The following is a 14,524-nucleotide window of genomic DNA, read 5'->3' on the forward strand; positions in this document are numbered from 1 at the left end:
GTAGGGGCACTTAACAACACAAAGCGTATCTGGTCCTAAACCAGGGGAAGTAAGGACCAGTTGGAGGCCCAGACTTCACCTGCATATACATTACTTATGTTCCTAATCCTGACTTGTACCCCACATCTTTATAATAAAATAAAGTAAAACAAAAAAAAGCTGCTGCTTATGTGGCTTCAAATAAGACCTTCTGACACGAAGTGCAGTCCTGTTGCAGTCTGCGTTGTAATCATTATCTTCTATCCACTGCAGTTGTTTCTCCATCATACTTAAAACAGAAGATAACTAAGAAGTGAAAAGCTCTGCTCTTGTGAGGCAGTTTGTTGAATTACATCATCTTCTCTCCTCCACACCCACCTGGACTGCAGTACCTCCTCGATGACCTCACTCTCAATTTCTTCAAATCCAACCTCGTTTGCAAGAGCAACACAGCTTGCTTTGATTTTGGGGGTTCTTCTGAAAACTCAAAGAATTTGGAATCATGAATTCCATCATTCCAGACCTCTACCATAATAACAATCGCAAGTTTAATATTAAATTTATTCCAGAATTCAAAAACTGGGCATTGTTACCCCCCTGTAGATGCAATCAACATTTTGATGTTCACCTTAAATAACAAGTTGATCAAAAGGCTGGAGTAAAGAAGTTGTATTAGGAGGTAAAAAGAGAACACTGATATCTGAAGAAGGTTCAGTGAGTTTGAGGATGGCTTGGTGTCTTTTTGAGAACTGAAGGAATTTTAAAAGATACATTTTTTTTCTCTTGCAGTATTTTTTAAAAAATCTGCAAAAACAGCACCTAAAAGATCAGTAAATATCTGCCCTGGCAGCCAGCCTGTCTTGCTAGATCTATTGTGGAAACCAAGGCTAGTCCTTACAATTCCTTTTAAGGCTTATGGATTGGCAGTGATAAATCACAATAGGCTTTAGCTTTAAATCTCCACTGGCATTTGCACCCAGCATCACAGCCAGTTGACCCTTTGTATCCCTAAACCCTAGAGCTTGTGCTTCAAGGTACAGGGTTTTGAGGCCATTTGCTTCTAACAGAGACTGGTTTCATAAAAAATTGAAAATCTGATCCAGGGTAGTCTTCTTCATTAATCACATTTCTTAACACTGGGGGAAATGTCTTTGCAGCTTCTTCATCTGCACTTACAGCTTCACCAGATAGCTTAACATTGTGGAAAGCACAGTGGTTCTTAAAGCCATTAAACCAGTCACTATTTATACTAAATGAAGGCACTTCTGCAGGATTTTCAGCTTTTCTGTTAAGGTTTTCATATATTGCTGAGGTTTTCTCTTTAATTTTGAAAAAAATTGCACCTGACTGCTTCTTTGTTTGGTACTGAATCCACACACTTAACAAATGCTTCGTTTCTTCCATTTCCTTATGCCTTGTTCTAACAGATTATGTAGCACTGGTAGTTGTTCCAGCCAGATAACTTTCTTGTATTTTCCCAGCATTGTTTCTAATTGTATGTAATGTTGACTCCTTTAGACCCCATTGTACAACCATTGCACAGGTTCTTTCATTTTTTTTCAAAGTGTTTTCTAATTTTCTTCAATTGTTAAAGCTTTTATTTTACTCACTACCAGAAATGTTATCACCATACGCTTCTGTGGCACTTGCAAACCCCTTTGCTAGCTCATTTTCTGGAATACAAAAAAGTTGAGCAAAAAATGCACAAAGATGGGAGGGAAACATGCAAATAAGCACTTCTAAGACAGACTATGGCCAAGAAAGCCAGAGAAAGAACTTGGGGGCAAGTGGGTACTATGTACAGTATTGTATGTCATCCTAATTTGCTGCATTCCGCTATAATCAGACACTTTAATTCAGCTGCTCCTACTTGGTGCTCCCCCCCAACATCAACTTGCTGGGAAAACTGATGCATGAACTAGCACAATTTCAGCATTTTAATGGCTCATTTCCAGCATATTGAACTCATATTTAAAATTTTGCATTCCAAAATTATAACAGCTCAAACCGTATATGTTCAAAGAACTTCAGATAAAGGTATGGTTAGTATCACTACAGGGTGTCAGACAATAGCCATTTTTTAAAGTTATTGTGATAGATGGCAAATATACTCTCTTAAAAATAACTAGTTGTTTTTTTTCTTTTGTAGCTGGGCGTGGTAGTGTGCGCCTGTAGTTCCAGCTACTTGGAAGGCTGAGGCGGAAAGATTGCTAGAGCCCAGCAGGTGGAGGCTGCGGTGGCCGGGAGCAGCCACTGCACTCCAGTCTGGGCGACAGTGACTGACTGACTGACTGACTGAATAACCAACGAAATAACGAAATAACTAGTATTATGGTAAATACTAAATAACTAGTATTATGGTAAAGAACATAAAATTCTTCTGAAAAGGATACTGGACTCAAAACACTTCACACACCAACAACTCTAGGTACTGAAAAGAACCAAGAAAAACATTCAGTTCATCTTTTCATTGTGCAGGTGAAGACATTAAAACTCCAGAAGAGAGGCTTTGATATACCAAGGTTGCACAGCTAATTAGTGACAGAGCCTATCACAGAATCCAGGAATCCAGCCAGATCTTATGATTCACTGTTTCCTGATAATTTCACTAAATTAGGCTACTTCTCTATTAGTATTTCCTATAAGTTATTCCTTAGACTCTTACACAGGTTTATTTTCATATATGTTAAAAGTAGTAGACATCATAAAAGAGATAGTTGCACAAGACAGTAGCACTTTTTAAGACAATTTTACCTACTACTATGTATTTCTTTAATCTCATAATCACTAAATAAAACATTTTCAATTGTGAGGAATAGATCAAGGTTTTCCATTTACTTATTTGGCTTAGCTAGCACTTACATAAAGACTGTTATCTCATAAGCAAGAATGTATTCATCTATAGCAATGATCAAATAAGAAATAATGCCCTAAACCAGAGTTTGCAGCCACTAGTGTGAAATTACTCCCACTTAAACCATTCTGGCCCATGTACCCAAATTCTCAAGAGGGCCCTTCCAATTTCTCACCTGCTGTCTAGGTTCATCAAGCTCTCTCTCCAAATCTTCCAACACAGTCACCACCTCCTCTCCATTCTCAGGACTATGCTCCCGCACCCAGGCCTGGAGCTCCTCAGGCAGGATGGTCAAAAACTGCTCCAGCACCAACAATTCCAGGATCTGCTCCTTGGTATGTATCTCTGGGCTCAGCCACTGACCGCAAAGTTCTCGCAGTTGACTCAGAGCCTCCCGGGGCCCAGGTGTCTCCTGATAGCAAAACTGCCTGAAGCGCTGACGAGAAAACTCCCTCATATGAGTCAAATTCCTAGATAGGTAGGACTCCTGATCCCAAATATGGTCTTCTTCTTTAATTTTTACTTTGATAATCTCCTGTTGTTCTTCTGAAGCCTGGCCAGTCAAAGCTGGGAGGATTCTAGAGGATGCCTCCATCCTGAGCTCAGCTCAGGGAAAGGCTCTCTCTAATTGGAGTCTAGCAGACAGGTGATTTTACTTGAGCTTTTTATTTTTCCCTTGATCGGGTAAAGTTTTCGACACAAGAAAACACTCAACACAGGGCATAACAGACGAAGTACAAAGGACGTGTTTACACAACACAGGGCAGTCACTGGAGCAATTCCATTGAAAGTGAAGCTATCCTCTGACAAGACCGCAAAACGGCACAGAACTGCCCACTAAAGCTGGAGGTCACAAAACGAGCGGCAGGATACTTGTGAGACAGAAAACTGAAGTCATCAAGGATATCCCGGCTCTAAATAAAGCCTGGGTATATGAACCCACGCAGGGACACTAAGGAGTGTCACCCAGAAGACTGGAGTTCCCAGTACCCTGAGGGGCGGAGCAGGCAGAGAGGGAGAGAGGCTCACGAGCGGCCTGAAGAGGACGACTGATTGTCGCTGTTCACATGCACCATTCCCTGGACTATAGCTCCTGACTCTGAGGAACACTGACCCTCCCCCGCCCTCAAGTACCGATGAGCGGGTCTAAAGACACTGCAGGTCGGAAGTGCCCGCTCCACCGACACATCCGCCGGTGGGTCGGCGAGTTCCGGCCGGGCCCGGTGAGCCGCGCTCACTTCCGGTCCTCTCTAGGATTCCAGGTGGTTCAGTCTTCTCTGTGGTTGTGGTAGTACTGACTGTACCGGCAAGTTTGGAGAGTCAAGAGAATTAACTCCGGAGTTACCCGGCTATCTGGCATCCGGGTGAAAGAGTTTGGCGGCGTGAGTAGTGCTGGTGCCGAGGCCGTGTTCTGTGTTTTCCCGTCATCATGATAAACCGTCACTGGACTCAGACCCCACGGTACTCTCCGCGGCAACCTGGAACAAACCAAAGAGCATCCCTAAGGCGACACCAAGTCAGTGAATCGTGGGCTCCTCCCCCGCCTTTTCATGTTCATTTCGCGCCACTCTCCTTTGCCCGTCCCCATAAGTCAGACTTGAAAAAGAACCGTAAGAGAGCTAGTTCTTACTTTCTTTCCATTTCACGAGGGGAGAAACAAGACCCATAGAGAATGAGCTTCCCATGAGTAGCAGCAGCCATTTCTGCTTCTGGCTCTGTGAGCCGTGACTAAACATTTGTAGAAACTGGTCCCAGAAAACTAACAATATCTAGATAGGTGTTCAGAGCCTATCGAATGCACTAGAGTGGAGTAACTGGAAAATTCGCATCAAGCAGTCACCGGATCCAGCCAGAGGTCCAGCAGCACAGGGATCCTCGCCTAAGCCAGCCTTCCATTCCTCTGACCCCTCCTCCCCGCAGCTGGCCCCATGGCCTTATGAAGGGCGCTCAGGAGCTAACAGGTGCACGAGGAGTATTTGCTGAATTGCGGAATGGCTCCCTTTCCCCATTGTCTCTTTCCTTCTGCTTCGGCCCCCATACTGATGACTCACATTTTGGTATAGCTGATTCGAGAGGCTTTGAACAATCAGAACATTTCGTTCGGAAATCTCTAAATAAAAATTCTTACCCTTGGGGGGTCCATGAATGGTTTTGAGTAAATCGCTAAACCCAACGAAATTGTCTATAAAATTTTTTGTTCCCAAGTCATCAGTGTGGAGGAACAGGAGGCCCGATTAGGCCAGCATCAATTGGGTAAATTGAATAAACTATTTTGAGGAAGAAAATCTTCTCAGAATGAGATTACAAGAATTGTAAAAGCTGAATAGCTAGCCGCAAAATATTTGCTGTTTGTTCTGCAGCCAACAAAGAAAGCAGTTAACACCAGGTTCCTGGTTCCGGGACAAACAAAAAGGCAGTCAACTACTACTGTTTAAAAGACAAAAGCCCTACAATCATCGAGCAGCCGCTTTGAAAGCTTCTGGCAAAGCATGTGGTCAATTTAAAATACTTCTCCATGCCCTCCTGGCTGTTCCACCGCCCAAACAATCCTGATACAATAATATATTATGCATCTGTTTAGCCCTCGCCTCTTTGCAGACAGCAGGTACTCTCACTGCTGTCCTGCCGGTTGTGCCCTTCACAGCATATCTTCTCTTTAATAAATCTATCTTTCTTAATTAATAACTGTGTTGGTGAATACTTTCACCCCCGTGACGCCGGCAATACCCAGCCTGCCATACACAGCAACCAGATCCTCAAGGATCAATTCCAAGCCTCTATTAACGTGCTGCACTTAGTCTTTTGTTTCTCCCCTAACTAGTTGTTAATCTTTTGGAGTCAGGGATTCTACCATCTACCTTTTTCATATTCTGCAATGCTATTATCACAACCATGCTGAACACAGTAGATAGTTAACATGGAGTAAACATGCCTTCTAAGTTCTCTACTGAAGGGCATTAATTTGTTATAGATTTGCATTTTTAATTACTAAAATGACACAAAAATGATCAAATATTTCAAAAGTGAACATGCAAAAAGTGGAAAATTTCTTCACACCCAATTCCATTTCTCAGAAAAATTCATACCATGTTATATATCCCTCTAATCTATAAAAAACATACAAATCAACTCACAAATTATAACTTACTATAATTTACAAAAAATTAAATCATGCTAGACATTACAACTCAACCAGTTGTTTGATTTTGTTTGGTTTAAAGTAAATCCTTCCCAGAAACTGCCAAGTCAACATGTGGGTGCGTCTATCCCATTCTTTTTAGTAACTAAATATCATTTCAATTAGACTGGCATATTTCCAAATTTCTGGTATTGCAAGGTACTGCAACGAACATTCTTAGACGTATATTTTTTCTGTGTGTGTGTATTTGCATTTCTTTAGGATGGCCTTTTGGAAGAAAAACTGCTGAGATAGAGAGTATTTGGATAGGTAGTGCCCAAAGATCTGCACCCCAGAGAGATGTTTATCATGATTCTCACTGTGTAAAGACCCCTCACCTGCACGGTGCTTTGAAAGGTCTTGGGAAGGGGTCGCTTTGTATTAAACATATTTTGGTGAAATTTGCAAAAGTATGCTACTACAGTGGAAATTAAGACTGCTGCTTCTCTTTACTCCAGCTTATCCTCAGATATGTCTATCATATAGGCCTTAGAGTGTCCATATCTAATTTTATGTTGAGTGTCTACTCATTTTCTTAAAAAGGACCTTCTAAATTGTATAAGCTTCAGACCTCACAAAACCTGGATCTGCCCCCGCTGTCTTCCTTAAGCTAGGCTTACAACAGAAGTGCAAGAGAGAGTGCACCGATCTCCCCAAATTTTAACCTGCCCATTACTCTTCCAGCAACAAAACTTCAGCTTTCATATCAGGGAGCTCTCACTGGAGCCTGACCTAGCTCTTCCGGGTTGAAGCTACTAGGAAGTTTATTATTAAGGATATATTTAACCACAACTGTAGATATATATTTCTCTTCCGTGGTTGGTCCCATGGTGTAATGGTTAGCACTCTGGACTTTGAATCCAGCAATCCGAGTTCGAATCTCGGTGGGACCTCTCAAAAGGGAACCTTTTACAGTCCCTCCGCTTCCTATTGAATTCCCGCCTAGAACCACCTCTTTCGCCCAGCAAGTAATTCAGCTTTCAAAACCCAAGTTCTCGGGCTTAGAGACAAAGAAATAAACGCTGGTCCTACCGACCTCACGAAAAGCTCCCAATTCCCAATGCAGATACCCAATTCCTAATAGAGACAAACACCTCCAGATCTCCCAGGCTCGAAGCCCGCCCGCCTCCTCCCCGCTGGAGCCTGAGTCTAAATCCGACTAAATCCGCGCAGAGTCGCCGAGCCTCGGCCCCGGGCATGGTTGCTTTGCTGTGGACCTCACGTCCCGGGCCACTTTTTGCCTCTTCCCAGCCCCATCTCGCCGAGACACTTCCGCCCTCTCTGCCCTCTCCTGCGCCTTCTCATTCCCATTTTCCCCACTTACCCCCACGGCAACGCGGGTCTGGAAGCCCCCAGAGCCGGCAGGCGCGGAGCGCACGCGTCCCCGGCCTCCGAGGCGCCGCGCCTTCCGGCAGTGGAAAAACTCACCTCGGGGCGGGACCGAGCCTCGCCGCGCCGGGAGCTGGCAGCCCGGATTCAGGACCACACACGGTGAAGGGGCCTGGGAGGAAGCCTACAACCCGGGTGGGCGAGGGGCGGGGGGGGGGGGGGCGCACGCCCTCTGCCTTCGGCCATTCGCCCACCACCTGACCTCGTCCTCTCCAGAAACTGCCCAATAGCCGCATCCGAAGCACCCGGGGAAAAGGTCCTCGGAGCAGAGACTCAAGGACAGGAAATGCCTCCCTGCGACTCCCCAACTCTCGGTCTGTAGACCAGGAACGCACTGGAGATAGAGTTCATCAAACCGGGAAGGGCTGGGAAGTTCCGGATCGACACTTACTTAGCGGTTAGAAGGAGGGGAGAAAATAGGCGAGGGGGAGAAAAGATTCCCCCCAGAAGATAGGAACTAAATTAGGAAGAAACAAGAATCCATGTTTTCTGTATATCGATCTCATCTATGTTGTAAGAGACAACCTTTAAATTCAGTGATTTGTTTTCAGATTTATTCTTTTTTGACATTTTGTTTTTCTCAGATGTAGCAAAAAAGCAACTCGAATCCTACTCTCACCGAGTCCAATAACCCATTCAACCATACATACTACGTTAGCTCATATTATAAGTTACCAGTGGTTACACAGAGAATCTGTAACAAAGTTTACAAAGCTTATTGAAACATTCTTTTGGCTCCCACTATGTGCTGTTGATTGTACTTCCACATGGTCTGTGATTGTGCTAATTGTGAGGGAAATAAGATCTTGTGGTGTGAGCTTAGTATGTGTGGTTCCACCTCCTTTCAGCTTTGTTGATACTAGTGTGATGAGAACTCATCTAAAGTATTCTCTCTTTTCTGAATGGCCTGACAGCCTCTCCTTCCTGTGTAGGACACTTGTAACCCCAGTCATTCTTCCATCCACCTCCATATCCAGCCTGTGGTTCTCTCAGGGATCTCCAGCATTGACATCCTACCCCAAACAAAGTAGACTTCTCAAATAGACCCCCAGAGTCCCAACTACCCTCCTAGAACTTCATGAAATGACAATAACAGAAGAATTTTGTTCTCAAAAACAGTTCTCAAAAACTGAAAGACAATTTAATGGCAGCATCACTGATCACATCCATCGTCAAGGATCCACTTATCCTGGCTCAGATTTAGGTCCCCAGACTTTATTCCAAGCCTCCAAATTAAGGTAATGGACAAGACCTGACTGGATATAGTGCCTACACCCAAGTGACCCAGGACTAGTGAGAAGGCCAGGGAGCAGCTGCTGTGGAGAGGCTGAACTAGCCACAGCCACGGGGAGATGCCAGGTCATAGAGACTCTTCCCCTTGTGCCTTGCATGTGCTGTGGGTCTCCTATTCTGTTAGGAAGTTGAGGAAATCCTGGTGGGTGTTTAAAAGGTCATCATCCTTGACCAAACTTTAATTAGTCTCCTCTGAGCTCTCTTCTCAACTAGGTCCCATCCTTGGCGTGTCCAGCCCAGTTTTGGCAAATAATCCAATTGAGTCTGGTTTTAGCAAGAATTCCACTAAGTCAATTTAGTGAGAATTCCCCACCCTCATATCCAATCAAATTTCGATATCTAATCAAGTTTCTCTTATTAATTTTCTATTCAATAACTCTCTTACCCTATTGACTATAAATACCTAGTTGTTCCTATTGTATTTGGATTTAAGTTTAAACTTACTCCCCTGTTCCAATAGTTTGAATAAAGTCTTACTTGCCTGTTTAACTCCATCTGGTACAATTTTTCTCTTTGATAGTTTCCTCAAAGGTCTTACAAGTACATCCTGAGGAAGTTTTCTTTTCCAAAAGAAAAATCAAGCTAAGGATTGAGACTATGAACAACTGCTTAGAGAAGATGTGTCCAGAATAGAAGACTGAGCAATTAATGGTATCTGGTGTCCCTGAGGAAATGAAAACTGACTTTAAAATCTGTCCAAATCAGTGTGATACACTGCATTAACAAAGTGAAGGGTAGATCTCTGAGCCTGCGGAGCCAATACCGTGAACAAAGCTCATCTTCCCGAGTTGAAAAAATTTATGGACAAGAAGTTATGATTGAAAATAAATGGTGGTAGACATGTCCAAGGAATATTACAGGGATTTGACCCCTTTATGAATCTTGTGATAGATGAATGTGTGGAGATGGCAACTAGTAGACAACAGAATAATATTGTCATGGTGGTAATATGGGGAAATTGCATCATCATATTAGAAGCCTTGGAGTGAGTATAAATGACTTTTCAGCAGAGGAGTCCATGTTCTTTCTCCAAAGGGTCTGTTTTACTTTGATGTAAAAATCAGGTCATGTACATTTTCGTATTAAACGTTTTGTTAAATAAACTTTTGTAATGGTCCAAAAAAAAATGAAAGGTAAAAACCATATTATCATCTCAATAGATGCAGAAAGAGTATTTGACAAAACTCAACACCCTTTCATGATTTAAAAAAAAAAAAAAACTCTAACCAGATCGGGTTTCAAGGGAATGTACCTTAACATATGACAAATGCAGAGCTAATAGTATACTTAGTGGTAAAAAATTGAAAGTCTTTTTGTTAAGATCAAGGACAAGACAAAGATGCTCACTCTCATCACTTCTCTTCAACATAGTCCTGGAAGTCCTGGCCAGAACAATTAGGCAAGGGAAAGGCATAAACGCCTTCCTAACAGGAAAGAAAAAATTAAAATTATCTTTTTTTTTTTTGATGACATAATCTTATATACAGAAAATCCTAAGGACTCCAGGAAAAAAAAAAAAAAAAATTCTTGGAACTGACAAATTCGGTAAAGTTGTGGGATACAAAATCAGCATAAAAAATCAGTAGCATTTCTACATAATAGTAATGAACTATCTAAAAAGAAAATTAAGAAAACAATCTCATTTATAGTAGCAACAAAAAATAAAATATTTGAATCCAAGGAGATGAAAGACCTGTGCACTGAAAACTATAAAACACATGTGAAAGAAATGAAGCAAACACCAATAAATAAAAAAATATTCCATGTTCATGGATTAGAAGAATTAATATTTTTTAAATATCCACACTACCCAAAGCGATCTATAAATTCATTGTAATCCCTATCAAAATGTAATATCATTTTCTTCTTTTTTTTTTGAGTTGGAGTCTCACTCAATTGCCCAGACTGGAGTGCAGTGGCTGCTCCTGGCCACCGCAGCCTCGACCTGCTGGCCTCCGGCGATCCTTCCACCTCAGTCTTCCAAGTAGCTGGAACTACAGGCGCGCACTACCACGCCTGGCTAATTTTTTTGATTTATTGTAGAGATGAGGTCTTGCCAATTTGCCCAGGCAGGTCTCGAACCCGCGGACTCAGGCAATTCACTCGCCCCGGCCTCCCAAAGGGCGGGATTACAGGCTGAGCCACCGAGCCCGGCCGATATCATTTTCACATAAATAGAAAAAAACAATGCTTAAATTTGTATAGAACCATTTAAAAAAAAACCTCAAATAACCAAAATAATCTTGAGCAAAACAAAGCTGGAGACATCACACTTCCTGGTTTCAAAATATATAATAAAGTGATTGTAGTCAAAACAGCATTATGCTGGCATAAAAACACATACATTGACTAATGAAACACAGGATAGAAAGCCCAGAAATAAGCACATGCATCAATTAATTTCTTACAAAGGTGCCAAGAACACACAATAGGGAAAGGACAGTCTCTTTAGTAAATAGTATTGGGAAAATTAGTTATACACACACAGAAGAATGGAATTAGAACTACAAAACAAATAAATAAACAAACCTCAAAATGGATTAAAGCCTTACATATAAGTCCTGAAACTGTAAAACTTCTTATTAGAAGAAAACATAGGAAAAAGCTCCATGACATTGATCTTGGCAAAGATTTTTTGATCATGACTCAAAACCACAGGTAGCAAAAGCAAAAATAGACAATAGGATGGCATTCTAAAAAGCTTCTGCACAGCAAAGAGAACAACAAAAGGAAGAGACAACCCCCAGAATGAGAAAACATATTTGCAAACTATATATCTGATAAAGGATTACTATCCAAAATACTTAAGGAACTCAAGCCACTCAATAGCAAGGCAACAATAAACTCAATAAACCTGATTTTAAAATGGGCAAAGGACTTGGACAAACGTGTCTCAAAAGAAGACAAACAAATGGCAAACAGGGGCATGCTTAGCATCACTAAACATCAGGGGAATGCAAATTAAAGTCACAATGAGATATCTTCTCACTCCTGTTATAATGACTTTTATAAAAAGATGAGAGATAACAAGCATTGTCAAGGGCTTGGAGAAAAGCCAACTCTTGTATGTTGTTGGTAGAAAAGTAAAGTAATATAAAAAACCAGCCATTATAGAAAATAAAGTTTCCTCAAAAACTAAAAATAGAACTACCATATGATCCAGCAATCCCACTTCTGGATATACATCCAAAGGAATTGAAATCAATATGTCAAAGGGATATCTGCACTCCCATGTTCATGCCCGCATTATTCATAATAGCCAACATATGGAATCAATGTAAGTGTCTATCATCAGATGTATAGAGTTTTTTAAAATGTGCTATTATATGCAATGGAATACTATTCACTCTTAAAAAAGAAAAGAAAATTCTGTCATGTATCACAATGTGGATGAACCTGGAGGACATTATTCTAGATGAAATAAGTCAGGCAAAGAAAGACAAATACTACATGATCTCACTTAAATGTGAAATCTACAACAGTTGGACTTACAGAAGTAGAGAGTAGAATGTTATCAGAAGCTTGAGGGTAGAGTGAGGGTTGGGGAGGAGATGAAGAGTTGTTGGTCAAATAGTACAAAGATTCAGATAGACAGAAGAAATAAGTTTTGAGATCTATTGCACAGCAGAGTAACTATAAACAATGTAAAATGAAGTGAAATGATAAAAAAAAAAAAAATATGTCCAAGATATGAGCAGTGTGCCTAGAATGACTAAAGGTAGAAACTACTTTCCTGGGCTGGACATTTGCAGAAATGAAAAGAATTCTGGATGATTGGATATAACACACAGATGCTTCAGCATGTACAAGCCTTAAAATCAACATAAGAAACATCTGGATGTTTTATTAAATCAGATTCAAAACACACTCCCTGACATTATAATGCAATAGACCAGGATTGAGGCCCATAATTCTTAGTTCTTAGCAAACACTGTGGGTCATTCTGATGAAACAGCCTAGGGACTACACTTCAAATATTTCTCTCAGCTTCTGAAAAAAAAAAGTAATTAAGATTAATAAAAGCATTGGAATTAAACAAATAAGAACTAGGAAGATTAGTAAAAAAAATTAATAAAAGCAAAGACAATTCTATTTTTATCAGTGTAACAAATATTTTGTTGCAATAGGAGAAACAAAAATTTAATTGTACTGCAATATCATTTTTGACCTACTAAATTAACAGAGATCTTCAAAATGCCATGTTGGGAAGGGTAAAAGGAACAGGACTTTCAGTAATTACTGTCTGAGAGTGTAGATTAACAAAATCCCTTTGGGGGGCCATTTGGGAACCTCTAAATATTTAAAATATCCTAGGATATACCCACTTCTAAAAATTCATGGACATTCAAAATTATACGTATGTGAAGTTATTTATTGCAGCATAGTTTGTAATAGTAAAAGATGTGGAAAATCCTTAGAAAAGAACAAGCTATACTTTTTTTGGATGATATATCAATATGTCTTAATAATCATATATTAAAATGATATATAGGTTAGGAGAAGGGGGTAAGGTAAAGACCAATGTGCACAGTATATTATCATTTGTGGTGTCTTTTTTATTTTGTTTTTATGATAAAAATAGGAACATATATTTTTATGTAATATATTCATTCATATATGCTCAATATGATTCTGGAGGGAATTAAGTGACTATCTGTAAATAAGTGGTTGGGGAATAGGGTGCAATATTTTGCTGTATAGTTTTTTTATACTTTTGGAACCATGTGAATGCAGTATCTGTTCAAAAAGTTAATTAAAATAAAGTAATGAAAAGGAAAAAATATATATATATTCCTGGAAGTCTCAACAAGACAGAAATCACAAGTAGAAACTGTACAATATTGACATTCTGTTCTGTATTGCTGAAGAAGGAATTTTTGGGTCTAAGAATGTTGTGTGGGGTGTATTTTTCAGTCTCGTCAAAAGCAGGAACAAATTCTCCTCCTCACATGTAGAGATCTGTAGACAATAATGGTTAAGTATTTTACTGGGGGAGAACAGTTTAAAGTAAACAGACATGGTGAAAATTGCAATAAGATTAAAATTAGGCTGAAGATACCTGCTAAGCGTAATATAAATAATTTGCTGGACATATTTGTGTGAATATTATCATTTATTGGATATGCTTTTCTATAGCCCTCAATTAATTATTCAATTGCTTCCTTGAAAAAGCTGGAGGCTCAGTAGAAAATATAAATGTCTCCTACCTTCAAAAAAGTCTCCAGCTGGAAGGAAAAGTAAGCACTATTCGAATGACTCATTTGGCTAACTCAACTTACAAGCACGATCAGTGTAATTTAGGAGCAATGGACCACAAGATTGGACAGTCTTACGTTGCGAACTGAACTATAGCAAAGGTCAGCTCAGACACATTTAGGAATTTACTCAGTTTATTGGTGAATAAGGAAACAATCTACCAAAGATAAAGGCTGAGTAGGAAGCACTCAGATTGAGGAAAACCTCAGGAACCGACGAGGATGGGATTCGAACCCACGCGTGCAGAGCACAATGGATTAGCAGTCCATCGCCTTAACCACTCGGCCACCTCGTCACATGCCAGTTTGACAAAACTATTTTCTTCCTTCCCGCAGCACCTTCTATCAAAATACACGTAACCGCATTTTTTTCCTGGCTTAATCCTGACTCAGTCCTCACAATTACGCTCACAATCTGGACTATTTAGGCACATTTCACATCAACAACAAAGCTGCTATATGTCACTTACAGTGGTTCAGTTACTTGGCATATAACAAATGAACAAGTAAAATCGGTATGCCTAGTGTTAAACACGGAGATCCTTGTTAAACGCAGGAATGAGCAAACATGGGATT

The 14,524-nt window shown here is 40.5% G+C and overlaps 1 protein-coding gene, 2 non-coding genes and 1 pseudogene across 3 annotated transcripts in view; 2 read left to right on the top strand and 2 right to left on the bottom strand.

Annotated features, from left to right (window-relative positions):
* ZBED9 (zinc finger BED-type containing 9) overlaps window positions 1–4,069 on the bottom strand; it is a 25,648-nt gene extending 21,579 nt beyond the window's left edge. The window contains exon 1 of the mRNA XM_008063780.1: window positions 3,009–4,069. Coding sequence (XP_008061971.1) covers window positions 3,009–3,428 — 420 coding nt within the window. The 5' untranslated portion in view covers window positions 3,429–4,069. The remainder of the gene's footprint in view (window positions 1–3,008) is intronic.
* A 2,763-nt stretch (window positions 4,070–6,832) lies between these two features.
* TRNAQ-UUG lies at window positions 6,833–6,904 on the top strand. Its single transcript has one exon. It is a non-coding gene; the product is annotated as a tRNA-Gln (tRNA).
* A 2,559-nt stretch (window positions 6,905–9,463) lies between these two features.
* Window positions 9,464–9,682, top strand: LOC110596129 (annotated as a pseudogene).
* A 4,480-nt stretch (window positions 9,683–14,162) lies between these two features.
* Window positions 14,163–14,244, bottom strand: TRNAS-GCU. The gene has a single exon. It is a non-coding gene; the product is annotated as a tRNA-Ser (tRNA).
* Between the last annotated feature and the right edge of the window lie 280 nt (window positions 14,245–14,524).

This window comes from Carlito syrichta, unplaced genomic scaffold, assembly GCF_000164805.1.
Source record: "Carlito syrichta isolate Samal-C Ts95f unplaced genomic scaffold, Tarsius_syrichta-2.0.1 Scaffold307028, whole genome shotgun sequence".
Classification (NCBI taxonomy): domain Eukaryota; kingdom Metazoa; phylum Chordata; class Mammalia; order Primates; family Tarsiidae; genus Carlito; species Carlito syrichta.